Source organism: Alternaria alternata (assembly GCF_001642055.1).
Source record: "Alternaria alternata strain SRC1lrK2f unplaced genomic scaffold CC77scaffold_5, whole genome shotgun sequence".
Lineage (NCBI taxonomy): Eukaryota > Fungi > Ascomycota > Dothideomycetes > Pleosporales > Pleosporaceae > Alternaria > Alternaria alternata.
In genome coordinates this window covers 236482-261289 of record NW_017306194.1, presented here as the reverse complement: position 1 = coordinate 261289, position 24808 = coordinate 236482, and the positions used below count along the sequence as shown (strand labels likewise).

Here is a 24808-nt window from a genome sequence, read left to right as displayed (position 1 = left end):
GATAGAGTGGTATACGTCTCTGGACATTTGAGGTCTGGAGACATCTTCAACGCAATCGACGAGTGTCAGGTAGCATAGTTTATAATGCCATCGATGAAATCAACAAACACCTCACATGTACAACTGAATCATCAGGAAGAGTCTGTGGAAGCGTTTGGTTGGGAGTCTGCTTTTTTTTTGCCAACCTTTCGCAACCAGACGGATGCATCTAGCATCTACATTCTACACCTTTTCGGCTGACACATAGATACTTGACACCCTTGTACGGAGTTACACCACTACCCAGGCCTTTACTCTTCTTTTGGTCCACGTTCAAGCTCTCCACGCGTATTCCACTCGGCAACCAACCTTTGACGGAAAAGCTGATGGTCGCACAGCTTGGCATGAGGACTTTGTTTGCCTGCTTGATCTTGGCGTCGCTATCCGGCCTCGGCGTGTTAGAAGACGAGGCCGCAGGCAAAGATATCTGCGTATTCTGGTCGTCATCATAATCGTATGTTGATGTTGCAAACGAAACCGGTCCACCGGCATCCAAAGCATCCTCCGCAGATGGGTCATCCTGGCCAATAACAGTCCCACGTAGCGTGGCTGTGGCTCCAATTCCTCCACCCCGGTCTTGAGACATGAGGTTGCTTATCTCACGACTACTTATACGCCATTCTATTGCCCTGTCGCCAGGGGCGTAGCCTGCATCTCCTGTTCCGCGTGCGAGACGAAGATCGGCGACGTTTCTGACAGACGCTGGGAGAGGAATGTGAATGGTCATTTCTTCGATAGCAGGAGCAGACGTCGTTCCTGTGGAGGATGTGCGGCTCAGGCTAGCCTTTGCAGCGCTGGGCTGAGAGGGTTTGTTTCCGCTGAAGCGTGGGTTGAGTTGGAGTTTGACCTCGAAGTCTGTGCCGCTTGGCCCAAGGGAGGGGTTAACGGATACCGTAGCAGGTATGTTGAGTTTTGGATTCGCACTCTTGGCGCTCTTCTCGGTAGAAAAGGCATCCAATGCTGCGGAACCTAGTAGATCGACTTCGTATCCAGCGAGCACGAAGCGACCATCTGGCGGGACGAATGACAGTTCACCCGGTCTCGCTTTCCATTGATTGAGCCTGACGCAAGGGTGGAAGACGGGAAGCGAGACAGCGTTTTGTATGCCACCTGCGCATCCCAAGTGTAGTATGAGATCTGGAATTCCCGAGACCTTGGCAGTGAAAGCGATGGTACCATTTGCCACTGCAGCCAAAGGACGGCCAGATGGCGACAGGGTGACTTCGAGTGTTTCCACAATGTCTACATACATCTCATTACTCGTGTGCCTGACATTGGCTCTTCTCCACGGTACTGGTGAGCCTGTCTGACTTGAGGCTGGCGAGGGACCCAATCGCGGACTCGGTCTTCCACCCCCTAGACCAAATGCTCCAGCAGAAGATGGTGTGAGCGAGCTTGGTGTTGAAGATGGTAATCCAACCCCTCCTAGAAGGCTCTTGAGTAGATTCGGAGCTTCAACGACGTCTCTCAGTGCGTTGGGCTCGGTGTTGGCGATGATGCCGCCATCGACCATCTCACTAAGTAGTTGTGCGACGACATCATAGTTTCCTTCGATCTTGCTCGCTAGCAGTGGCGAACCCAGGAAGTCCTCAAGTACGTCGGTGAGGCGGTGGAGGAGGGTGAGAACGGCGAGAGGGTCGGTATCAGCTGATGCCGGGCACAGGAACAGAAGCTGGTCTTGTATTATGCTGTATAGCAGCGTCGGTGGGTTGGTGTTGGGCAGGTATATTAGCGGGGGTCTTGGGGCGGGATGTGCGAGGTAGAGAGGCAGTAGGACAGAAGATGGCGGTGGGCGATTGAGGTACGTGTGTTCGAGGAGCGGGGTGCTAGCGACATTAGCGATGAAACACGTGATGACTGCAGCAGCGTGATCCTACTTGTGCTCATCAAAGATGTAGAGAGCTTCTATTGCGCTCATGGTGTGAGAGTGTCAGCTGCGAGCCATGCGCGTGCGAGGACGTGAGGTTCGCGTCGTGGGGCAGTTTTGGCGGGGAGCTTCCGGGGCTAGACGATCCCTGCATGGCGGCGGCGGCTAGAGCCATGTCGTCCAAACTTGTCGTCGCAAGACCTTTATACGATACAGTCAGGGTCTTGGTTAGATCTCTAGGACACGTCTCGGCAGTGACGGCAATGGCACTGCAACCGCCATCTCCTCCGACCTTTCAAGAAGCCCTCAAGAATGACAGAGCGCAATTCGAGGATTGCACGCCCTGCCGCATAGTTGGTACTGCACTCCCTCGTCGATATGAGCTACCTGACCCAGTACTAATACACACACAGGAAGCGCAACGTTCCTTGGCCTCGGCGCCTTTACCTATGTCTCGGGTCATTCGCAAATCAAGGCCAATGAAGCGGCGATACGAGCCAGCAAAAGCATGTTCGGCATGAGGAGCAGAGGTATCGCTATAACGGGGACAAGCGCTGTCATGGTGGGCCTGGGAGTCTATCGGTGGTTCTCATGACAGGATGGCTGCAGCATGAACTAGATGAGGCACGGCATGTAACGTGTTGGAATTCCACAGAACAGAAAGAGAACTGAGGACCTAGAACAATATTATTGATACCGTCTCCTTCACAAAAAAAAAGCTCTCTCTTGCTATCTACTTGCACACCACTAAATGATGTCCCGCCCCATAGAGAAGGAAAAGAAAGGTATATAGATCCAAAAGCAATGAACACCACAGGATGCGTCTATTAAGCCTCCCCCAATGCGTATGAAAAATGATCCACTAGCCCTATGCGCCGTCTGGGTATGATGCAGGTAGTCGTGATTCGTCGAAGCGTCGTTCGTGTCATTGCCTGGAGTCGGACGAGTGGCCTCTCAGGCTTGGAGATTTGTATGCTATGACATGCGTCCGCGCTTGGGTCCGCCGCCTGACGAGCCGTCTCGTCGGTCGTTGGAGCCATCGACGTTGAAGAAGTCGTTCATCAATCGTCTCTTTTGGCCTGCGCCTGTGCCTAGTTGGAAGAGGTTCTGAGCGGCGGATCGTTGGAGGTTCCGGGTGGACGAGCGGTTCGAGGGACGGCGGGGCGCAGAGAAGGCACGGCGAGCGGCAGCGGACATGTCGGCCGAGGCGGTTTCGTTTGGTGGTTCGGACGGGAAGGCTTGGGCGGCAGAGAATTCGAAGACGTGGTGTAGCGGCGACATGTCAGCCTCTGTGGTCGAGGCTTCCATCTGAAGGGGAGGCGCCGAGTCGCATCGTTGCTCCGTAGCCGTTGGCGGATCCAGCGTGCCTGAGTCTTCCATGCCGGGGTTGCGGTCCATAATGGGCGAGGAGCTCCTGGCACGGTTGCTGTCGAGGTACTCTTCGTCGCTGTCGCTGCTCGACTGCTTGGGCAGGCTTCCATCCAGCCGCTCCGTCGCCCACTGCCGTATCCGCCAGCCCTCTCCGTCGCCCAGGCCCATGTTCTCCTTGTCCAGAAACGCGAGCAGGTCGTCAAGAGCTTCTTGGTAGCCGTCGGTGCGGGCCCTGTCGAGGTCGGCAAGCGCCGACTTATACAAGTTGGTGACGTTTAACGCCGCCGTCCGGAACGACTGGTGCACATCGGGCTGCCGTCTTGTCTTGGGCAGTGACTTGTTGAGGCTGCGCATCGAATCCATGGCGGACAGTCTTTGTCAGGCTCCGCTGAGTCGTGGCCCGTCTTCAGCACACGCACGCGAATGCAACCGCGATGGAGAATGCAAAGTACGAGAGAGTGAGGTGATGAGGGAAGAAAGACAGACGAGAAGGCTATTTACTTGCAGGAAGCGTCGCTTCCGTCGTTGTAGCTGAGGTCGTGGGCCGCTGCGGGGGGCCAGCGCTGTCGTGATTCTTAGGAGTGGTTCCTGGCCCGTGCGCTCATTGCATGTGCCACCCATCACCCATGCACCGCGCTATCCTCACATCACATCACATCTGTCCATCTCTCTCCATCACCATGTCGTTATGACTTCACAGATAGAACGTCTCCCTGTGGAGCTGTTCGAGCTCGTTGCTGCCAGTCTGGAACTACTGTCCTGCAAGAACCTCCGTCTGACTTCCCAGAGGCTGCGTTTCCTGATTCATCCACTCTTTGTAGAATGCGCCTTCTCCCGACTAAAGACTACTCTCGGCTCGCCCTCCCTTGGTCGTCTCGTCAATGTGTCACGGTGTGAAAATCTTCGGGGTGCTGTCAAAGTCCTGCAGATCCAGCTTCTGACCTCCAGTGACTATCACACGCTCGCTGCTATCAGCCGCGTGGGCAGATTCCCTCCACCCAAACGATTTCCCAGGGTGCCTGGCATCCAAGACAGACATGTCCATGACGAGGCAACTACGTTGAAATATGTTCTGGAAAGCAGATATCCGACACGGCTCTACGATAGCCTTGTTAAAGCGTTGCGAGGCTTCACCAACTTGGAGGCTGTTCACTTTTATCCGAGAAATGACCAGCCGGCTGCATGCCGCCGCCTCATCTCAGAAGACGACCGCTTGTTTCGTAGCAGGTGCTTCCAAGTTGTCGTCGATGCTATCGTCCAGACCGATGTTCGTCTGCTCGAATTTCGCATGGCTAAATGCAGACGCGGAACCGCTCTACACAAAGAAGCCACCCTACCGTTTTCGGTGCTCAATGTACCCGCACAATCTCTTCATGCGTTGTGTCATCGCTTTTCGCATCTCCACACTCTCACAATCTCTGTCTTGACCATCTACGACGACGTTTCTCAGGTACCTGGCTGGCAGAAATGGATTGCAAGCATTGTTGCCACAGCACCAAAGCTGAGAAATCTGACTTTGAGTCTAGATCGCAGTGCTTATGTCGCATCTGCATTCCGAAGCTTAGCCTCTTCCTGCACATGTCCCAATCTCCAAGTGTTCCAACTCATGTTCTGCGCATTGCACGCAGACGATCTAGCTTCCATGATCAGCAGTCATTCAGCGACGCTACGACGAGCCCTCTTCTCTGATCTTCGTCTCGTTACCGGTACTTGGTCGTCGATATTACACGCTCTAAAAGAGTGCAAAAAGCTTGAACATCTACGGCTGAGCTCGTTGTCTGAAGAAAACCACCCGATCCAACGCTTAGACGTACGACGGGAGAATCGTGACATGGCCGGTATGTTGGAAGAAATCATCGCCATTTATGACACCCCAGCAGATACGCTAGCCCCTGAGAACAGCAGCTCCGTTGGTCCCCATCATGTCGTGGGCTTGTCGGTCAACCTGCGCGAACGGCTCAATATCACGGTACCCAGTGGATGAACAATTCATCTATGATTGCCAGCGCACGCTGTATCACCTGCTCCATGTTGTTTGTCAAGACGTGATTGAGGATATCAACTGAGGGATTCACGGTGTTATTCAGTCAAAGGCCGATATTCGTCTATTTTACGACAACTTCAGGCCAATTCCGTGGACGTCACCAAGTGAGACCCGCTGATCCGCCTATCGCTCCATCGTGGAGTGCTTATCGACTTTACCATCTACGACCGTCATGTGGGCTCGGCTCCTCTCTTCGCTCCGATGACCCAACTTTCTTGGTACATCTGGAAACGAGTTGTTGAAGAAGACCGTCGAGACCATGGAGAGAGAGATGGGTTCCAAGATCGAAGATATGGAGAGAGCTCATGCGATTAGAGACGCCAGAGAGACGAATGTCGAAACAAGCATCATCGAAGTAGACACGAGCGATTGGCAGATTTTCCGTGTCGCAAATGGAGGCGGAGCACCCCCAAAAAGACAGAAGATGGCTCACGGAGGGGACAGTGTGTAGTAAGAAGATAGCTGGAATGGACACTGACCTGGTCTATATGACACGGATACTTTGCACAGGCCACTTGGCATAAGACTGAGGGTTAAGCTTCGAACATCTGAGTTCATCTTCAATCGTCTTCGTGGGCTGATATATAAGCCTGACAGGCAGTGCGATGGTGTCAATCATCCTTGGATGACTGTACGTGCATATTTCACGATGATCTCGACCAATGAACACTAGAAAAAGAAGCATAGAGCAACTTGACAATTCACACATGCAGCGTGACTTTCCATGTTTTTCAAAGACACCGCACACGCAAAATGGCAATCTCCTTTCGAACAGTTCACTCCACGTCTTCTCCACTCGTTCAACAAGTTGAGAACCGGTGAATTTCGACAGACTAATGCAAAATGTTACAGATATGGCTATTCTCCACAACGCCACTGCAACGACGCGAAAGCTTGATTTGACACGGATCTGCATCGCTTCCATAATTCCGTCCAGTCGCGCATGCATGCTAGATTCAGCGATTGCCTGCATTGCATCGGAGAGTGGGTAGTGGGGTAGCGCTGACCGGAACACCAAGGCGTTGCCGGCGCCGCATCTGGCCTGCATCTGGCTGGTGTTTGCGCAGGTGGCACAGTACCAAGCTCTGGGGAACCAGCTACTCGATTTCCTGGGTCTGATTATATTGCTTTGCATGAAGGGTTAGGGTCTGCATCACGCCATGTACTTGCTGTTTGAAACGTCAGTCTAATTAAGGAAGCATGAACAGCGGACCCTGACGTCTTGGAAACCATTGAAACTTTCATGGAATTTCACGCCTAGACGGCGACAACCCTCAGTCTTGACCTCGCCCATGCACAGTCTCACCACACTCACACGACACGACAAAATCAAGTCGGCTCTCCACGCTGAGGTCCGAGCAGACTCTGCGACTGCTGTGCTGCTTCTGGAAACGAGTTGTGGATCATCCTTGCGTCGATGCTGTCGATCTCACGTCGGGCATTTTGACCTCCGACAGCAACTCAGCAAACAGCCAAGATCAGCGTTCCACGACCGCCAAAGTTCAAGCCACTTGTCAGCGCGACCGCTGAACATAAGCCTCGTAGCGCCTGTCAGGGTCTGAGACTTGCTCTAGTTCAATAGTAGCGACTACAAACGTGCCACGATGCGCGATACTAGACGACAAATCGCATCAAGCGCCAGACTGTCAACGGTTTACTCCATCCAAACCCGCCAATACCGTGGGCCGGAATGGTCAGAAGGTGAAAGTGGGTATAAGCTGAATCCGGTCAGAATGGGAATAAGGGATGCATATGGATGAGCAATTGCGGAGTTTAGGTGGGTAAGATCGCTGTTTAGTGTAATCGATTTTTCGACAGTTTGCACGGAACCGTCAGTGTGGCTATCATGGCCATCGTTCTAACCGTAATTTAGCCCAACTCTCATCAGACCGTTGAGCGGCCAACGTTGGACTCTGAAGTATATATTTCTTTCAAGTTTCTCACGTTTCCCAGCTTTTGGTTTTGTAGGTTTCAACAGTCAGTCTCAACAGTCAGTCTCGGTTTCGTCATTCTTTCTTTTGAACTGAACAGCCTTGCCCATATATCATTGGAGTTCATCGTCAACATCTTTGGGGTTTGCCAGTCATCGACACAAGACTACATACAGCAAATCTCACCACTGCACCAACATGCGTTCCTTCGCCATCATCCTCATTGCCCTGGCGGCATCGTCAACTTCGGCCTTCGATATCTGGCCTCGCTCATCATCCAAATGCCCGTCCGTGTGGTCGGATGTCGCCTCCGAACTTCAGTCTGACTTTGCTGGCTGTGGTGCTGATGCTCACGGAGCCATCCGCGCGCCCTTCCATGACTGCATCAACAACGGCTGTGATGGTAGTCTAATCCTCACGGACGAATGCTCGAGATCCGAAAACGCCGGCCTCTCTGCTATTTGCAAGAAGTTAAAAGGCTGGAGCGATAAGTACAACGTCGCTGCAGCCGACATGATCCAATTTGCCGCAGCAACAGCAATCTCTGCGTGTCCACTTGGCCCTAGGGTTCAAGCATTGGTCGGCCGCAAGGACAGCTCCAAGGCCGCAGCCGTTGGGAGTGTACCGAGCAGCCGTGGTACCTTAAGCAGCATCTTGGGAGCGTTCAGTGCGAAAGGTTTCTCGGCCGATGATGTTGTTGCACTCATGGGCACACATAGTGTAGCACTACAGTTCAACGACGACCCATCACAAGCTGGCAAGAGTCTGGACTCGACACCTAGCACGTACGACAATACCTTCTACAAGGAGACCAAGGATGGCACGGCGCCATACAGTCTGCAAAGCGATGTTCTTCTCTCCAACTCGTCTCAGGTATGTTTTGACCATGACTTATCCTTGCCTCTAACATGATACTGATTATCTCTACAGACAGCAAAGACATGGTCTTCCTTCGCCGATGACGCCGATGCTTGGTCCAGCGCTTTCACAGGAGCGTGGAACCGGTTTGCTGTGATTGGGAGCGATGCGAGTAAGCTCCAAGATTGCTCGAGCCTGATTCCTAGTAGCAGTGCAAGCAAGAAGAGGCAGGCTTTCAATGCAAGGTTCACGAAGATGATGAGTGCGAAGTTCAGGGTGTGAGTCACACAAGAGAAGGCATTACGAAGCCATGATAACGACTTGGATGGCACGGTGTTTGGGAGTCAGACCACGAAATGGTCCTAGATTTTGTTTTACATGGGCGCTTTCGCGCAACGTGACAGCATGTGGCGCAAGGATTCGCACTTTCACTAATGTAATGATATGTTCACAACTACTTCAAATATCCTTCGTGTTCACTTGAATTACGCCGCTTTTCCACCCACACTCACCAATCATCTCTGGCGTCGAAACTCTTCATCGAAGAGAACCTGACGAACATGGCTTTAAAACACGATCTTTGGAAGTACAAGGGTTCTCGGTCGTTCTCAAACTGTTTACGTAACTGCCTCAAAACGCAGCTTATTTTTTCCTGTCATCATTGTGCAGGTCTTCTCCCTCGCCACCATGTCCACGATACACTAGGGCTTTGGCACCGACCTCACCTATGATCAAAGCTATGCTAGGTTTAACTTTGTACAATATGCATAAGCTTTCGTACTCACATGGTATCTGCTAGTGAGGAGTGCAATACTTATGTGCCTACCTCACTCACCACATTCATCACATGCTGATAAAGTCCTGGTAATACAGGCAATGTCGAGTGAGCGACAGAGGCGATGATAGACTGCGAAGATGTAGATCTTGATACGATGAAGAGCCGAGTGTCAAGGTGGATGAATAAATATGTCAAGCACGTTCGAAAATACTAAGACGGCCACTGAGAGCATTAGCGTGCCCCATCATGAACAATGCAGATTTTATCGAAATCGTTGCAGAGGGGGTTTATCCCCTCTGGACAAACCACCAGTAGCCATCATGATTCAGGTCATAATAAATCACGAAGTGAAAAACTAAATGTGAAGTGGACAAGTATCATTCCAAAAAACATCGCTACAAGAATCGAAGTTCCCCTTCTAGGAGAAGTATATGTACAAAAGAATCATCGCACAAGATGCGGAATCGTTTACTGAAGGGCCTCAATCATACGGCGGATCTTGGCAGCAGACTCGCTACCAGCCTCCTGCTCAAGGAAAGCAATGAAGGTCTCGAGGGTGTATGTCTTCTCACCAGCACCGGCAGCAGGTGCAGATGAAGCAGCAGGCTTTGAGGGCTCAGTAGCGACGGGTGCTACAGAGGTAGGCTTAGCCTCGACGGCAGCGGCGGAAGTAGGCTTAGCGGCAGAGGGCTTAGGGGCTTCAGCGGAAGGCTTGGGAGCCTCTGCGGTGGGCTTGGGGGACACGGCGGTGGCAGTAGGCTTGGAAGCAGCAGCGGAGGAAGGCATAGGACCCTTGGAAGGACCGGGCTTGGTAGCCTCGGGCTTGACGCACTGAGAGTACCATGGGTTCCAGTCCTTGCACTCAAGACCCTCGGCACACTCGCCGGTACCCTTGAAGCCCTGGCCACCGCACTGGTAGTACTCCTTGATGGGACCGGAAGCTTCGGCGGTCTGGGTAGGACGGACGGCGGTAAGCATGGTTGTGGGAGCAACGACAACGCTGGAAGTGACGACGGGGGATGCGGTGCCGGGAAGCATAGAGGAGGTGCTGTTTGCTACAGGGAAGGGAGCAACAACGCTGGAGACCTCAGGAGTAGGGGTAGAGACAACCTCAGACTCGACAGGGGCAGCCGCAGACGAAACGGCGACAGAGGTGACAGCTGCGGAGCTCTCAACAGCAGAAGACACCTCAACTGGTGCAGCGGAAGAAGGCTCAGCCTCAACAGCGGCGCTGCTGGTAGCAGGAGCAGCAGTAGAAGAGGCAGCAACGGAAACCGGAGTGGAAGCAGCGGGGGTCTCAGCGGCACCACCGGTAGCGGTGGCGGCAGGGGCACCAGCGAGCTCGCCGAAAGTGAGGAGCTGAGGGGTAGCCTCAGTGCCGCCAGCGATCAGCTCAGGGCCAGGGGCGGGGTATGAGTCGAGGTCGGCGTGAATTGAGAAACCAAGACCGGGGCCAGTCTTTGAGTAGGCCTCAGGGAAGGTGACACCCTTAGGCTCGAGAGTTCCGCTACCAGTGACAGTAAGCTGGTAGCAAGTCATGTAGTGCTGAGCACCACCGGCTGGGCCTGCAGCGTGTAGGGCGATTGCCTCAGCACGGAGAAGGTAGTCACCAGGAGCGATGTTCTTGGGAATGGTGAAGTCGAGCTTTCCGCCTGCAGAGATATTAGACATGCCGCTAGAGTTATACATGTTTGTACGTACAGTTGTAGTTGAGGTCCTTGGTACCCCAGAAGTCGTTGTCGCCTTGAGTGGCATCTGGGTTCTTAGCCCAGGTGTTCTGGTAGACCTTGAAGAACTCGCTGGAACCGTCGGCGGTGGCTGCGTCCTCAACCTTGGACATGTATGCGAGAACAGGACCCCAGTGAGCACCACCGAGGCCTTCCTCTTTGCAGTCACGGGTGTTGTGCTGATGCATCTCGATGGTTACTGTGTCACCGGCCTCGAAGTCGCACTTTCCCTCAGCAGGAGCGGGGCTGACGTTGCCTATACTATTGTTAGCATTCATGACCGACCGGATCTACAGGAGACTGACATTGGAGAGCATTGCTGGTGTAATCCTCGACGGGGCTGTTGGAAGGTGGCAACCTGGCACAAGTGCTCTCGAGATCCTTTCCGTTCTTCCAGAGTTGTTGGAAAGTGGCGTGGGCGTTTGCAAGCGCCAAGATGGCAGGGAGGACAGCTACGGACTTCATAGTGTATATGTTGATGCGAGTAGTGATGTTTGGAATGAATGACTAGTCAAATATGACAAAAGAGTGACTGAAAAAGCAAAAGAACGAATGAATGACGAAGTCTCGTAGTGAAAGAATGTCCAGCGCAGCTGCGTTACTGTTTCAAAAGCTGGCGGGCTCCAAGGCTTATATCCTCCTTCAGCACAGGAGATGAGTTGAGCCGTGATGCCGAGGGATATGTGGCACGCTGCATGGTTAGCCGTTTCGTTTACCACCGGTCCAATCTCGAACCTAACGTCAGGGCGCTATGTGTCTGCAGCCACAGGCGGATAGATGAACGAAGGATGGGGTCCTATGCCACGAACAGAAGTCTTGGGAACCAGAACCAGGTCCATGGGTCAAGTCGAAAAGTGACAGGTTTGACGTGCGGGGCGCTGATTGGTGGATATATACGGTGCCTGGAGTTCGAGCCGAGTATGGCTTAGTGCTGTTTTGACCTATGACAAGGCGAGATTCCTTTGCATTGCAGGGGCTCTTAGCCATCCTTCGCAAATTGTTGGTGATGCCATCCAACACAAGGGATTGCAGTGCATATCGATGCGTCTATCTTGGTGTTTTCTCTCTGCTAGAACAGTGCTGGTACTACTTGTAAGACATGAATTGCAACGACTATTCGAATGCATTGGGCCTGGCGGCAGCTCTGTCTCGGAGATGATTGTGTAACGGCGCAAAGCTGCAAATTCTATTGATGGTATCCTCCGCAATTTCAAAGAATCTGCAGCTTAAGATCCGATGCGGGTCTTCGAGCCCAGGGTTGAGATACTGGCACCGGCTCCGGGAGTGAACATGAACATGAACATGTTCACTGAGAGATGACAAGACGGTTAAATAGCGACAGGATAGTACCTTGAACGGGTGTTTGCAACATAATGCGGATGAAATGATGGACAGATACCCGCTCGTGTATGTTTCTCGCACGGCACGTTGAAACGTCGTGGTGGGGCGAGACGAAACACTAATTGTAAGATCAGCACTGGGTTCGCAGGTCGGAGCCTCAGAGGAAAGTATTGACGCGGGTCGAAGCGCAAAGCGACCAGAGGCGGTATAGAACAGGACGTATCGGTTGATGGGTTGTGGCGTGAGCTGTTGTGCGAAGGAAGAGGGAGGCCTATTGCGCGGCGATAGCAAAGGACCATGGTGATGTCATGCGCTAGTGCGCCGCACCAGTCACAGTTCAGAGTGTACTCAGGTAGTCATTCTCTACGATGGAGTGATGGATCTTTTGCAATGTCATTGCGCTTAAAACCCGAACTTGTACACAGACTTACCTCTGAGGTATCGACGATAAGCAAGAACAACTGACGAGGATACCCTTGCAAGTGGCTCAATCAGCGATTGCCGTAACGAGCACGTTAACGATGTGGATTGTCGCTATGTGCGTCCCATGAGACTCAACGCCATGACTACATCGAGTTATCTCGTATATCTGAGAGAATCCGAGCTTCTCATGCCGTCAAAATTGATCTCATGTTGGGTCTCATGTGTGACACGCTGGGTTCAAAGTAGCCAGCATCAAACGTAGGCTGCCTAGGAAGCTATTTCTACTTCAGTCCAACTATACGCTTGAGGTGCTTGCCGAGCACTTGTCCATGCACGCGCATGAGTTGAAAGATCTAAGTTGCAGCCGCTGTGTTCAAGTTTAACAGAAGCTTGGCGGTAAAGGTCTACTGATGTTAGCATACCTGCCACTATGATCATAGAACCATTGACGGCCTAATTTGAACAACAAACGCGGTCGCACTGTTTCGAATCCCAATCCAGTCAAGCCCACACAGGTTTGCCGCGAAGACGAAGAGACCCCAATATCGCGCACTGTACTCCAGGAACCGGAACGGCTACGACAGTTTTCGACTCAAATAAAACGGTGCGAGTGCCAGCTGACTCTGAATGCTAGAGCCGCACCGAGCTCGAAAGGCTTGTCGAAGAAGAGGAGCAAGCAATTGCGGATCAGCAGCTCGCTTTGGCCCTGTCCTATTTGTAAACCGATGATTAAGACTTTCTACCCGGCTCTACTTGCGCTTCAAACCTAACTCGCGATCGTTGTCTTGGACCCGATAAACAGTGGGCACATGCTAAGGGACCCTACACAGACATATGCACGTACGAGATCGCTCCTGGCGCATTTTCTGGTCTCAGTGCGTCGAGTAATACCAGAGAGAAAGCATACCACAACGCAGAACTACTCTCAGAAGCGCACCTCAAATTTTGGGAGGCATGTATTGACGGTGTACCGGCCGTAGACACCTTGACACTTGAGCGTGAACACGTAGCTTACAGCTATTGTCGGCACTGCCTCTTCGATCCCTTCACTATGGCTCTCGACGGCGTCTCCACCTTTCTTCCCAAGTGCTGGAAGGTTCTTACTTCTCTCGATGTCTGCGGCAAGATTGTTCCGAAGCAACACACTAAAAAAATCGACCTCATGGTGAGGAAGCTCATGACGCTCAACCCAGCTTATTGCGCTGATACTGACTGCACGGCTCTCATCCGCCTTGAATATATCAGCAGCGAAGCAAACACTTGAATCGAGTGTAAAAAGAGAATCTGTATGCAGTGCAAACGCCAGGTACATAAGAAATTGTGTCCAAGTGACATACACGTGTGATTCCTCATTGAATTTAGCCAAGCAATGGAAGTGGTAGCAATGAACATGGTCGAGCTTTCTCGATGTTGTTTCTACATGACTTGCTACTAGAGTCATTCATTCTGCTACTTCTGTGGCGGACCTTGGGAGATATACACGTGTCCACAGTGAGAAGAGCATTATCTCAATCGTCCTGGTCTTACCATCCAGACAGCCCCGATATCAGAATTCGCTGAGCATGTCTACTCCCAGCAATGCATGGATTGTAGTGCGGATTGGCTTCGATTCGTCATGCACTGTAGCGGGTGCGAACTGTCGAACTGTTGGCGTTTCATCGACAGCACGCGAAGAGTAAAGATCAATTGTGTTGGCTGTGGGATGTGATAGAGAACCTCGAAACCTGGAGTACTTCCATATAGGAAAGACGCCTATAATAAGCGCGCGCGGCTCAGTGGATCCCGGGTGGGGAGCCGAAATAAGATCTGCACGCATGTATGATGGTGTAGGGTGATAGATAGGAACTACATCGGAGGTTGAGCAGTGTTCTCCAGTACATACCTGCTATCAAGCAGCATCATGGCTCTTTAGAGTTTGGTGAGTTAAACCTCATGAAAATCGCCATTTGGGACGCGTGAACACAACAAAGTGATGCCCTTCACCAGAAGAACAAAACTGACAACGAGTCATGTAAGATTCATCCTTATCAGTCGGGCGGGATGTAGCGCGCCACAGTAAGCGTTAAGAGTTCTTCTTGTCGTATACTCATCTTCGAGATTTCGACTCTGTGGTACCTAGGTAGCGACAATCGTGGCAACGAGTTGTGTACCAAGTATCCAACCTCACATGTAGAGAAGACCACCCACCCAGTTCGAATGCGTAGTCTCTTGTGAGTCGTAACAACGTCCTTTACAACAGGCAGCCTAGAGTTGAAGCAAAGATGGACATGGGAGATCGGCACCAGACCCCTTTCTAGCCGACTTGGCCTGTGCGGGGAGTCGTCTTCGCTAACCAGTGCTTATCCTGGCGCCTCAAACATCACTTTGCCAATGACCTCTGCTTCCGCAACACAGCCTTCTTCACATTGTTTCCACCACCTCAGGAGAACACTTTACCGCCCGACCCGTCCAAGCCACAATTGCTGAACGGTTCTACGCGAGCTTACCTAGCATGTTTTCAGACTCCTTAGGCACACGGCACTTACGGCAGCACTACACAAGGCGTCGTAACAACAAAAGATTAGACTGAGTGACCCGCTATTCGAGGTATCGAACTATAGTAGTCTTCTGACATGCCACTGCAAGCTAGACATGACTCAACACCCCCGACCTCGTGGCGACCTGTGGTGTTGTCAGTATGTCAGACGCGTCGCCGGTACGCGACTGGACATCTTGACAGTTGTCGGCACGTACCTGCATATTCTCCGGTGAACTCTAAACGCGTAAACGGCAACGGCATGAGAGGTCACGGACTATGCGTCTGCAGATCTTTCCTCAATGTTCATGACGCTGACGCTGAGTGGCTTGCCTGGTCCCCCCTCTCCCGCCTCAGGGCTTGAACAATGCAAAGGGAAATTCGAGTTGAACGTAAAAGTAAGGTTCAGCTCGTGTTACAATCCTTGAATTTTGCTTGCCTGATCCGTAAATGGAAGACTTACAGCTCATTACTTCTTGCGCCTCGCCTCGGTTTCGGTTATCTCGACCGCATTCAGGTTTCGAGTCTGTACTTTTTACCGCCACACGGCTTGTCTCTTCGTAACTCAAGCCCCACAGCCAAACTTAGCACATTGGTACCTGGCATAGTCTCAAGGGAATCCCATATAACACTGACCGTGATCATGTCTTCGAACGATGTGCCTTGCTTTTCAACACAGTCGTTCATTCTTTTCGCGGTCATTCTTGTCGTGTTCGCTCATTGAGAGTAGTACGGCTTATTTCCATTGCTACAAACATGGTAGCCTACGCTCCTTACCTCGCTGCTACAGCATCTTTGTCATCTGTTTACCACGCAGTTACCCCTTCTGCGTTCCGCTCCGCGCCTATCTGCCATGTAGTCACAGCGACAGTGACTGAATATGCCACTGCACGGCCCACTACCAACGCTCATGGACATGGCGGGCCATACTATAATCCTTACAACGACGTACCCCTTCCATTCGAGTGGCCGGGAAAACCATCGCATGGGGAGGAATACCCTCCTCCTCGACCTTCGATTCCATATCAATATGGAGGGCCTGCTAAAGATGCGTATGATGAGCCATGCTGGATCCCAAAGGGTACTGGGCAGCTCAAGCCTTTGCTACCAAATGTTGAACAGTGTGGCAACTCACAATGGGGACTAATTGACTCACCTCATCTTCCGGTCAACGGCCTCCCCGGTAGTATTTCTGATAGCGCCTACACATCGAATTCTACAAAGCTTCCATCCACATTTCCGCCTTATCCTACGGTATCTGGCCATCCAAACAACCATACCAACGCCACAGGCTTCGAGTCTATCAGGCAATCCTCCACCAGGACTCTTGGATCCGTTGTTACCGCAAGTGCTGCCAGCACACCGACGGCAGATCCCCTGTGTCCTACCATGCCGGACACTGGCGTGACAAGGACCTACGATCTTCATGTAGCTTATCAGACCATTGCTCCGGACGGTGTTACCAGGAATGGTTTGACTGTAAATGGCCAATTCCCTGGCCCTCTCATCGAGGCCAACTGGTACGAGGTAGCGCGAAATGACGTAAGGCTTTAGCTGACCGTAAACTAGGGGCGATTGGATCTTGTGGAGAGTCACAAATGACCTGACCGATGAAGGTACTACACTTCACGCCCATGGCCTCCTTCAGACCGAGACATCCTGGTATGATGGTGTTCCTGCTATTTCTCAGTGTCCAATTTCGCCCAACGGTGGATACTACGAGATGCTTTTCCGGGCCGATCGTTATGGCACATCTTGGTATCACAGTAAGTTCATCCAAGTTAGACTATGAAATGCCAAGGCTGAGTTTCTTAGGTCACTACAGTGCTCAGTATTCTGGTGGTGCTCACGGCCCTATGGTCATCCATGGACCAAAGCATGAAGAGTATGACATCGACGTAGGACCTATCATCCTTGAGGATTGGTTCCACGCCGACTACTATTCTCTTGTTGAGGGTACCATGAATGGCCTATTCCCGCCTTCAAACAACAACCTGATCAATGGAAGAATGAACTATCCTTGTGCAAACACAACGCTACCTTGCACTCCCAATGCAGGTACCTCCAAGTTCAAGTTCGAGTCTGGAAAAAAGCATCTACTACGTCTTATTAATATGGGTGCAGAGGGCAACCAGAAGTTTAGCATCGATGGGCACCAGCTGAAGGTCATTGCCGTCGACTACATTCCGGTTGAACCGTACATGACGAACGTTGTTACTCTCGCTGTTGGTCAGCGCACTGACGTTGTGGTCGAAGCTATCGGCAAGCCCAGTGATACGTTCTGGATGCGCTCTCAGCTCGCCCAAGGATTCCGCTGCACTCTGACTGACGGCATCTCGCCAAACGCCCTTGCGGCAGTTTACTACGAGGATGCCGATACCAACGCCATTCCTCAGACAAGCTCTGATGTCACCCAGGCTCAGCTTGAGCAGTGCAAGAATGACCCTATTACGTCCGCCATTCCGCTCTGCAAGATCCCTTTGGAAGAACCTGATCATGTCGAGCGCGTAGACTTCGATTTCCGCTCCAATGGCACAAACTTCATCTGGTACCTCAACAACAGCACATATCATGGGAACTACAACGAGCCCACACTCCTGAAAGCGAAGCGTAACGAGTCAGACTTCGATCCCGAATGGAACGTGTACCAGTTTCCTGGTGCAAAGAACGTCCGGATTCATCTTGTCAACCACGGTCTTATTGGTGGCCACCCTATGCATCTCCACGGCCACGACTACCACATTCTTGCGGAAGGCTTTGGTGAATGGGATGGTGTCGTCACAAATCCGGAGAACACGCTGCGTCGCGACGTTCACCAGATGCAGAATGCGCGCAATGTCACCGGAACAGTTGAGCCCTCGTACCTAGTTCTACAGTTCACTCAAGACAATCCCGGCGCCTGGCCTTTGCATTGTCATCTGGCGTGGCATGTTAGCGGTGGGCTTTTCATGCAGATTTTGGAGAGGCCGGAGGACATCCAGAAGCAGGCCTTTGAAGACGAGCAATTTGAGCTCTGCGATACCTGGGATGCCTACACAGCTGGAGTTGTTCTTAACCAGATCGATTCCGGCTTGTAGCCGAGGTGCTAGAGTCATGAGATGGCGGCAAAGTCTACAGATGCTACCTAAGTACCTATTCAGGCCCCACCAAGTGAATCACGTGATCCACCCACGAACGCTCACTTGGTGCTTTATACTTCTACCACATTACTTAGCTTTCCTTCCTTGTACATAGAACAATTAATTTACTCTTACGTTCTGTTATACATCTTCAGATGCCTTTAACAAGCGCGTGCGATTCGAATGTACCCTAAATCACCGTGTGCAGCGATGCCCAGATGTCACGTCGGATCGTTACAAACATCGCAGTTGCGGAAGTTCCATAATCTGAATCAAGGGTGAGTATGGTTATGTGTCCGTGAGCCCTCACAATGGTTATGACCTTTATCTCTCTACCACGTATCGTTTTGGTAGGGCACAAGCAGTGGAATCGTCATGGCCATGACGTCATGGACCACGCAAACTTTACTACTTTCTATTAGCGAGATTAATCAATGTAGCCATTCGCGTACGTTCAACTCGTAATCGCGACACCTAGGCTTTATCATCGTCTCCTACCAAGGGTTCAATAAAAATGAACGCCGCTCCCCAACAACTCAAAGTTCTGCTGACCGGCGGTGCCCGAGGAATTGGGCGCGGACTGTTCAGACAACTCCTGACAGCTGGACACGATGTCATAATCCTAGACTCCAACAAGGAAGAGCTAGAGCATGTCAGATATCGAGCACAAGAATGGTCAAAAGGGCGGAAGGAGAGCTGGTTTGCGCTTGAATGCGACCTCAGCAAGCGAACGGAATTGAAGACTGCTGTCGACGAAGTTGAAAGAAAGTTTGGGGGCAGGCTCGATGTTTTGATCAACAATGCTTTCCCCACCGATCTCTCACTATCCGAAGATCGAAGTATGGAAGCTGAAGGAGAAGACATCGAAAAAGAGTGGGATTTGAAGGTTGCGATTGGACTCACTGCGCCGTACATACTCAGCCGCCTTTGCGTCCCACTTCTAGCTGCTGGACGCTCTACTCCGAACTCTCCTGGTACTATCATCAACATGTCATCAACGCGCGCCTACCAATCTGAATCTGACCACGAAGCCTACTCATCCGTCAAAGCTGGACTGTTAGGATTGACACAGTCGATGGCAATATCTTTAGGCCATCGTCACAAGATCAGGGTCAATGCAATTATCCCGGGATGGATTCACGTAGCCAACGAGAACAAAGCTGCAGATGATGGTAATGTCAAGTGGGAGGAAGGCTTGAGCAAGGAAGACACTGCTTGGCACCCATCTGGGCGAGTGGGTAAAGTGGAGGATATCGCGAAGGCGGTAGAATACCTCATTGGAAACGAGTTTGTGACTGGTCAGGAGGTTGTCGTGGATGGCGGTGTCGGGAGAAAGATGGTCTACCCCGAGTAAGTGTATAAGATCGACGCATCAACACCTTTCGCATCAGCTCAAAGATCCACTATTTGTTCTTCATCCAAATGTCGGATCGAAAGCTAGGAGATCATGTTTCAATCTATATTCCACTGACACGCCTTTTGGCCACTACCAACAACGTGCCTTTAGGATAAACGCAGTGATGTAGACATTTCTAGTTTCAAAGGTAACAGTTCTTGTCTTTGGGATAAGTTTTTATTCCTCAAATATGGCTCATAGATTGACGGCAATTTTCCTACGCATGCTTTCGTTAATGTCTACTGGATCAGGTTTTGCTTGGATAGAGTACAAACCTAATGGTTGGACCTTGCATCGAACCAGAGTAGGTTGTATAACCATAGACAGAGACTAGGCTTGGAACAATATGCCTTCTGCGCGCTTTCGTACAATCACAGGCTTGTTACAACCGTGATGTGCCTCAACGACTGCGCGTAAAGAGGAGTATTGCTCGGAGCTTGAGATTCGCGCCATCCCGTGTGAGATTGGCCGGCGCCACTCATGGCCGCGAATGCACGCGTGACGCTAACGCGACAAGTCCTTTACTGTAGCACGACTTTCTCGCGTTTCACTATCTTCATCTAGACTGCACAAGCGAAAGGTGGTCAAACAGAGACCCAATAGTAGTAAATGTACATTCGGATCATAACCCTACAGAGAAACTTGTCCTAGCTAAATACTACATACAGTCTTTGTCATAGACAAAGATCTTGTGTCGAACAAAGGGAGAATGCCAAGCAGCTTGCCTGTCAAACAAAAGGTACATGCAACTCAGATCTGGTCCAACTCAGAAAGAGCTATGACCATGTTGAAGATTAATGATAGTGAGAGTGAAAGCCCAGTGCCACACGAGAAAGACTTGCAACGATATCCTGCAGAAAGAGAACCGAGAGAGAGGTAAGCCCTGGAAAGAGAGGGGCATGGAATGGAAACGACTAGCCTACTTATGACCAATATCAATATTCTCTCCTATGCTCACTGACATACGCAACCTCAGACGATGCTTTCTTCCATTTACTTTGACTTGGCGTTTGTATCCGCCTTTCGACCGCTTTACAGGCAGTTGCTGACGAGTCACGTGATCATATTATAGTCGTTTGCAGGTAAACAATCTGCGCGTCGAGCTCCCCAGAGAAGACTACAGCGCACCCAAACCAGTCAAAAACCTTCCCATCTGAAACCTCTCTTTTTTCTCCATTTCGGACAAGGAAAATCAAGTTGGATCGCTAGATTTGCGCCCTTGTCATCATCAAATTCACAATGACAACAGCCGATAATGCGACAAGCCTCTCCACCAGCGAATCGTCGTAAGAATCACTCGCTGTAGCATTTACATCATGGACTAACTATAAGTATAGTGAGCCACCCATACTCCACGACCAAGGCATGCCCAAGGCTGCGCGTGCCCACCGTAGCAGGACTGCCAAGAAGAACGCACTTTCCAAGGACCTCAACGTTACTATTTCCTCTTCAGATCAGGCTCTTTTGACCAAATCCGTCATTACCGTCAAGAACGTCATGAAGGAGCAAAACGCTGGGTCGACAGCCAATGCTCCCAGCATCAGTGATGCTGGTGTTTCGGCATCTGATGCTTTGCCTAAGAAGCCGGGTCAACTATCGTCTTCTCCTATCGTGGATCAGGCCCTAGACAACCTGTTGGTAATGATACGACCTGAGCGTCAAGATCTTCTTCAGGGCCCTTGCATAACCATTCACGTGGGTGGAACGTCGGTTATCAATATCTCCAAGCGCGCTGCAATGGCTACTTCTTCTGTCCTTCACAAGCACTTCACCGCCAATCCTGAGTCGCTAGAATATCGTTTCTCGCGTGGTCAGGTTCATCCTGGCGCAGTCCGCTTTCTGCTCATTGACTGGATGCAGGAGACGTGCAATGAGTTTGAAGCCTATGCCATCCCAGCTCAGAAGACCTTTGGCGAGGACGTTGCTATCTTGTGCGCCGCTCGCTTGTTGGGCATGGAGCGTTATTGCCGTCATATCCTCACCGGCTATATTGGTTATCTTAAGACCCATCTTCCGAGTTACGAGGAGATCATTGCTATCGAACAGAACGCCACCTCTGATAAAGACCCGCTCTGGACTGCGATGATCAACCACCTCTGTCATGATCGCTACAAAGGTCTTATACCTGATGCTGAAGACTTCGAGGCGTTTCTGGAGAAGCACACTCGTCTGAAGAAGGCTATGGAGTCGGCTGATATCTTCTTCGCTGGATACGCGAAGAAGCGAGCCGAGGGCCGGGAGAAAGAGCGCCGCCAGCGCTGGGAGCAAAACCAGGCTGAGAAACGTCAGCGTATTGCAAGAGAGCAGCTTGCTGCTGAGTCATTGAAGAAGAAGCTTGACGAGAAGGGCTCCGGTCTCATGTCTGTCACGGCGGATGAGGCGGAGGTGCTACGAGGGCGCACTCGCACCCGTTAGAAGACCGCTGCGCCTGTCCCCTTGACTCACATTGATATTTAGTCAACATGGTTTCTTCAGATGTGGAATGGCGCCTATGTGTGCGAGACAAACATAGCTTTGCCCTGCGAGAACGCTGAGGTTGATGAGTATAGGCATGCGCAACGGACCTGGATTTGAGCATGTCTTTTCATCTTGGGTTTTACATGAGCGGTGTACCACTGCGCTGAGAAACATCAAGTAACAGACATGATCATACATGATGGATAGATATAAGTGTTGATCAAATCCAGTCTCCAAGCTTTCACATGAAAGAGTTATGCTAACACCTCTCCTGTCTTCTGAATGTCCCTGTTACCTTATGCCTCAAAAGTCGTCTGCCCAGTCATCACTGCTCGCCTCATCCCACTTTTGTTCTTCCTGCTTGGCCTTGCTATGGCCCACCCACCAGGTAGGCACTGTTACAGGCGGCTCACACTCTTTGCACCTGGCTTTTATGTACACCCTGCTGTCTATACCAGAAATTCCAGTGTTGAAGTAATGTGGCACAACGTCGATCATGTTGTTGCAATAGGCCTCTGCGCAAATGATTGTGTGAGCGCTAGTTGAAATGGATGGCCACGAATGGGACGTTTCAGGAGAAGGTGATGACGGAGATAATGATGGGCCTGACGAGCAGGTTTTGGTGATATGAATACCGTGTTGCGGGCTTCGACGGATGACGACGGCACTGTTCGGAGGGTAAGACATTTCACTCTCTTTGTGTGGATTGCTTTCTTGCTCCTTGATGAAATAGGTAGAAACTTTGACAAGGAGTAGGTTGAGTGGGGAGTAGAGTCGTATATGAAGTTGCTGATTGATTATGCCAACTTTGACAGTGATGATTGCGTGAAAAGAGCCAACAAGCAGCCCTAGAGAAGAACGTAGAGCGGAGCGACTAGAGAAGCGTTTAGAAGACATGAGAAACCTACCTCATCGCCTGCCTGATACCTATCGATTACACGGCCCACATACTCCGTTAGCAGTGACTCGCTCATCTTTTAGCAAGTCTCTCGCGCTCCATCTGTCCATGCGACCTAGCTCCATCATCATCGGAACGGGTACCATATTCTTTCTTGAGAGCTTGGTCTCCGGTATCGTTCTGAAGAATGATTGCTGCTCTGGTAGACTCGCTTGCCTCAGGGGCGATAGGTTACTTGCAGTTACTAGGCACGTAGCAGGAGATGTTTGTACATGAGAAAGAGTGACGAGGGTTAGGAATTGGCGGCCAATGGGAAAATGTAGGTTGCGTCTCAGACCATGATTGGTTGATAGGCAGAGCTCCTTCCGTCTGAGGTACAGCCCCGCCGGCTAAAGCTGGACCCGCTCTCCACTAGTTGTTTAGCATCATTTGCATCATCACAACACGTTACATCCTGCCTGCCATTGTGCTTCTCACCACTGTTAGTCATTTCCTACACTCTCCACTCGCGCTTGGTTCTTCATTGCCACCATGGTGTCTACGCGCTCACATCCCCAAGGCGACTTCCCCGCCACCGAACCTTCGCCCGTTAAGAAGGCGCCACGGTCGCGGACTTCGACTGCGTCCCCGGCACCCATATCTTCCCCGGACCTTGACTCCCCACCATCGGCAAAGTCGCTTGCCAGACGCGCAGTTTCCAATGCCAAAACCGAGATCAGCCCTCCCTCTCCATCCGAGATCGACGAGCCGGCCTGGTGCCACACAGCGTCAAATCTCACTATAGTGTGGCTCGCCATATCCATGCCTCTCGTGCTATGGGACTCCCTGTACATCCTTTTGCGCCCGCACACTATGGCTGGCGGTGCACTTCAGTGGCCAATCTGGAAACCGTATGAAATCTATGCCTCGATTGATCACGTATACGGATGGCCCGGGTGGGAAAACAACGATGGATTTGGTGGCGCGCAAGGCTTTCTGAACGCTATCGAACTCGTGCTGTATGGACTTTATGCCATGATCATCTATAACCATGGTGTGCCCACGACTGGAGGCACTGGGCTGCAACTCAGTGAGGGCGTAAGCAAGTTCCTTGCCGGAGGCCGGAAGGTACGCGGGAAGAATGGGAATCGCGCGCTGATTATCGGCTTCGCTGCTGCGGTTATGACTCTCAGCAAGACAGTACTATATTGTGCGTATTCATGCGGCACATAGCCAAAGCACAGGCTAACAATTGTAGACTTCAACGAGTATTTCTCTGGCTTCGCAAATGTCGGCCATAACGACTGGGCTACGCTGCTGTTCTTCTACGGTATCATGAAGTGAGTCGAACTGTTTTTCCGCCTGCGCTTAGCGTCTGAAGTGACAGGAACGCTGATTCGTTCCGCAGTGGTCTTTGGGTAATTTTCCCAGCATATATGACTGTCGTCTTCGGTACCGATATCCTCCAGGCGCTCGACATTGCAACTGAGTCTTCGTCCAAGAAGCGTTATTAGCTTGAATCTTGAGGAAGCTGTTCACACATACCAACGCTTCAAAGTTTGGTGCCAACTTACAACAATGCCCAAATATTCAATCAAGACGAGTTTGCGTCCTTCCGGTGCCCGCGAAGGCGTCGAATAGCTGTACGAAACAGTCCTCTCAAACGTTCCAAGATACTGCCGTGCGAGTCCCCAGCGGCCTCGGCATCGTCCTGCATGGGTGATGGCGGCTTTATAGAAGCTAGGTTCAGTGGACTATGCAATTAACAACGCGATACCACTCACCAGCACTACTCCTCCTCCATTAATATCACGCTTCAACTCAAGAACGACAAATTCCGAGTGCCAGTCGTCTGGTGGCAGGCTTGCCGATATTCGCTGCGCATCGGCGGTTAGATGGTCAAGCATGTATGGTGCTTGTACTATCATTGGCGCCATAGGCATTAGTGGTGGTTTACTTTTGATGCGCTGAGTAGCTCCAAGGGGTGTCAGCCGAGTAGAGGGTTGAGTGTGAAATAGGTGTACAAGGGTGCATCACGGATCCGCCGGCCGGAAGTCGCATTCAC

General features: G+C 51.3%; 10 protein-coding genes across 10 annotated transcripts; 6 read left to right on the top strand and 4 right to left on the bottom strand.

The window, feature by feature from the left end:
* Positions 1-2020, bottom strand: CC77DRAFT_957471 (clathrin adaptor, mu subunit). Its single transcript, XM_018535532.1, has 2 exons — positions 1917-2020; positions 1-1865 (listed from the first exon to the last, which is right to left on the bottom strand). The coding sequence occupies exons 1-2, from the start codon at positions 1955-1957 to the stop codon at positions 209-211; spliced, it is 1698 nt and encodes a 565-aa protein (XP_018388438.1). The 5' UTR covers positions 1958-2020; the 3' UTR covers positions 1-208.
* Positions 2021-2529: 509 nt separating this feature from the next.
* CC77DRAFT_1017848 (hypothetical protein) lies at positions 2530-3805 on the bottom strand. Its single transcript, XM_018524486.1, has one exon. It carries the CDS (start codon positions 3638-3640, stop codon positions 2882-2884), a length of 759 nt encoding a protein of 252 aa, XP_018388437.1. The 5' UTR covers positions 3641-3805; the 3' UTR covers positions 2530-2881.
* Positions 3806-3965: 160 nt separating this feature from the next.
* Positions 3966-5261, top strand: CC77DRAFT_1029108 (hypothetical protein; the record flags this gene model as incomplete). Its single annotated transcript, XM_018526494.1, has 2 exons — positions 3966-5115; positions 5158-5261. The coding sequence occupies 2 exons, from the start codon at positions 3966-3968 to the stop codon at positions 5259-5261; spliced, it is 1254 nt and encodes a 417-aa protein (XP_018388436.1).
* Positions 5262-7450: 2189 nt separating this feature from the next.
* On the top strand, positions 7451-8392 carry CC77DRAFT_983629 (ligninase LG6 precursor; the record flags this gene model as incomplete). The annotated part of the gene is made up of 2 exons (XM_018536150.1): positions 7451-8125; positions 8183-8392. 2 exons carry the CDS (start codon positions 7451-7453, stop codon positions 8390-8392), a joined length of 885 nt encoding a protein of 294 aa, XP_018388435.1.
* A 964-nt stretch (positions 8393-9356) lies between these two features.
* Positions 9357-11080, bottom strand: CC77DRAFT_1006432 (hypothetical protein; the record flags this gene model as incomplete). Its single annotated transcript, XM_018523415.1, has 3 exons — positions 9357-10540; positions 10590-10871; positions 10921-11080. The coding sequence occupies 3 exons, from the start codon at positions 11078-11080 to the stop codon at positions 9357-9359; spliced, it is 1626 nt and encodes a 541-aa protein (XP_018388434.1).
* A 4570-nt stretch (positions 11081-15650) lies between these two features.
* On the top strand, positions 15651-17971 carry CC77DRAFT_930015 (hypothetical protein; the record flags this gene model as incomplete). The annotated part of the gene is made up of 3 exons (XM_018534139.1): positions 15651-16414; positions 16464-16660; positions 16710-17971. 3 exons carry the CDS (start codon positions 15651-15653, stop codon positions 17969-17971), a joined length of 2223 nt encoding a protein of 740 aa, XP_018388433.1.
* A 556-nt stretch (positions 17972-18527) lies between these two features.
* On the top strand, positions 18528-19367 carry CC77DRAFT_1029104 (3-oxoacyl-reductase; the record flags this gene model as incomplete). Its single annotated transcript, XM_018526493.1, has 1 exon — positions 18528-19367. The coding sequence occupies one exon, from the start codon at positions 18528-18530 to the stop codon at positions 19365-19367; it is 840 nt and encodes a 279-aa protein (XP_018388432.1).
* A 1171-nt stretch (positions 19368-20538) lies between these two features.
* Positions 20539-21824, top strand: CC77DRAFT_1092405 (hypothetical protein; the record flags this gene model as incomplete). The annotated part of the gene is made up of 2 exons (XM_018529631.1): positions 20539-20695; positions 20747-21824. The coding sequence occupies exons 1-2, from the start codon at positions 20649-20651 to the stop codon at positions 21822-21824; spliced, it is 1125 nt and encodes a 374-aa protein (XP_018388431.1). The 5' UTR covers positions 20539-20648.
* A 158-nt stretch (positions 21825-21982) lies between these two features.
* On the bottom strand, positions 21983-22875 carry CC77DRAFT_1017844 (hypothetical protein). Its single transcript, XM_018524485.1, has one exon. It carries the CDS (start codon positions 22761-22763, stop codon positions 22170-22172), a length of 594 nt encoding a protein of 197 aa, XP_018388430.1. The 5' UTR covers positions 22764-22875; the 3' UTR covers positions 21983-22169.
* A 323-nt stretch (positions 22876-23198) lies between these two features.
* Positions 23199-24292, top strand: CC77DRAFT_684464 (hypothetical protein). Its single transcript, XM_018532754.1, has 2 exons — positions 23199-23953; positions 24002-24292. Exons 1-2 carry the CDS (start codon positions 23296-23298, stop codon positions 24085-24087), a joined length of 744 nt encoding a protein of 247 aa, XP_018388429.1. The 5' UTR covers positions 23199-23295; the 3' UTR covers positions 24088-24292.
* The last annotated feature ends 516 nt before the right edge of the window (positions 24293-24808 follow it).

Excerpts from the sequence above, each read along its gene's own strand:
- CC77DRAFT_1017844 (XM_018524485.1), bottom strand. The coding sequence starts at position 22,763 with ATGTCTTCTAAACGCTTCTCTAGTCGCTCCGCTCTACGTTCTTCTCTA.
- CC77DRAFT_1017848 (XM_018524486.1), bottom strand. The coding sequence starts at position 3,640 with ATGGATTCGATGCGCAGCCTCAACAAGTCACTGCCCAAGACAAGACGG.
- CC77DRAFT_957471 (XM_018535532.1), bottom strand. The coding sequence starts at position 1,957 with ATGAGCGCAATAGAAGCTCTCTACATCTTTGATGAGCACAA. Across the intron at positions 1,866-1,916 it reads TACATCTTTGATGAGCACAA|CACCCCGCTCCTCGAACACA; the intron begins GTAGGATCACGC and ends TAATGTCGCTAG.
- CC77DRAFT_684464 (XM_018532754.1), top strand. The coding sequence starts at position 23,296 with ATGGTGTCTACGCGCTCACATCCCCAAGGCGACTTCCCCGCCACCGAA. Across the intron at positions 23,954-24,001 it reads CAGCAAGACAGTACTATATT|ACTTCAACGAGTATTTCTCT; the intron begins GTGCGTATTCAT and ends TAACAATTGTAG.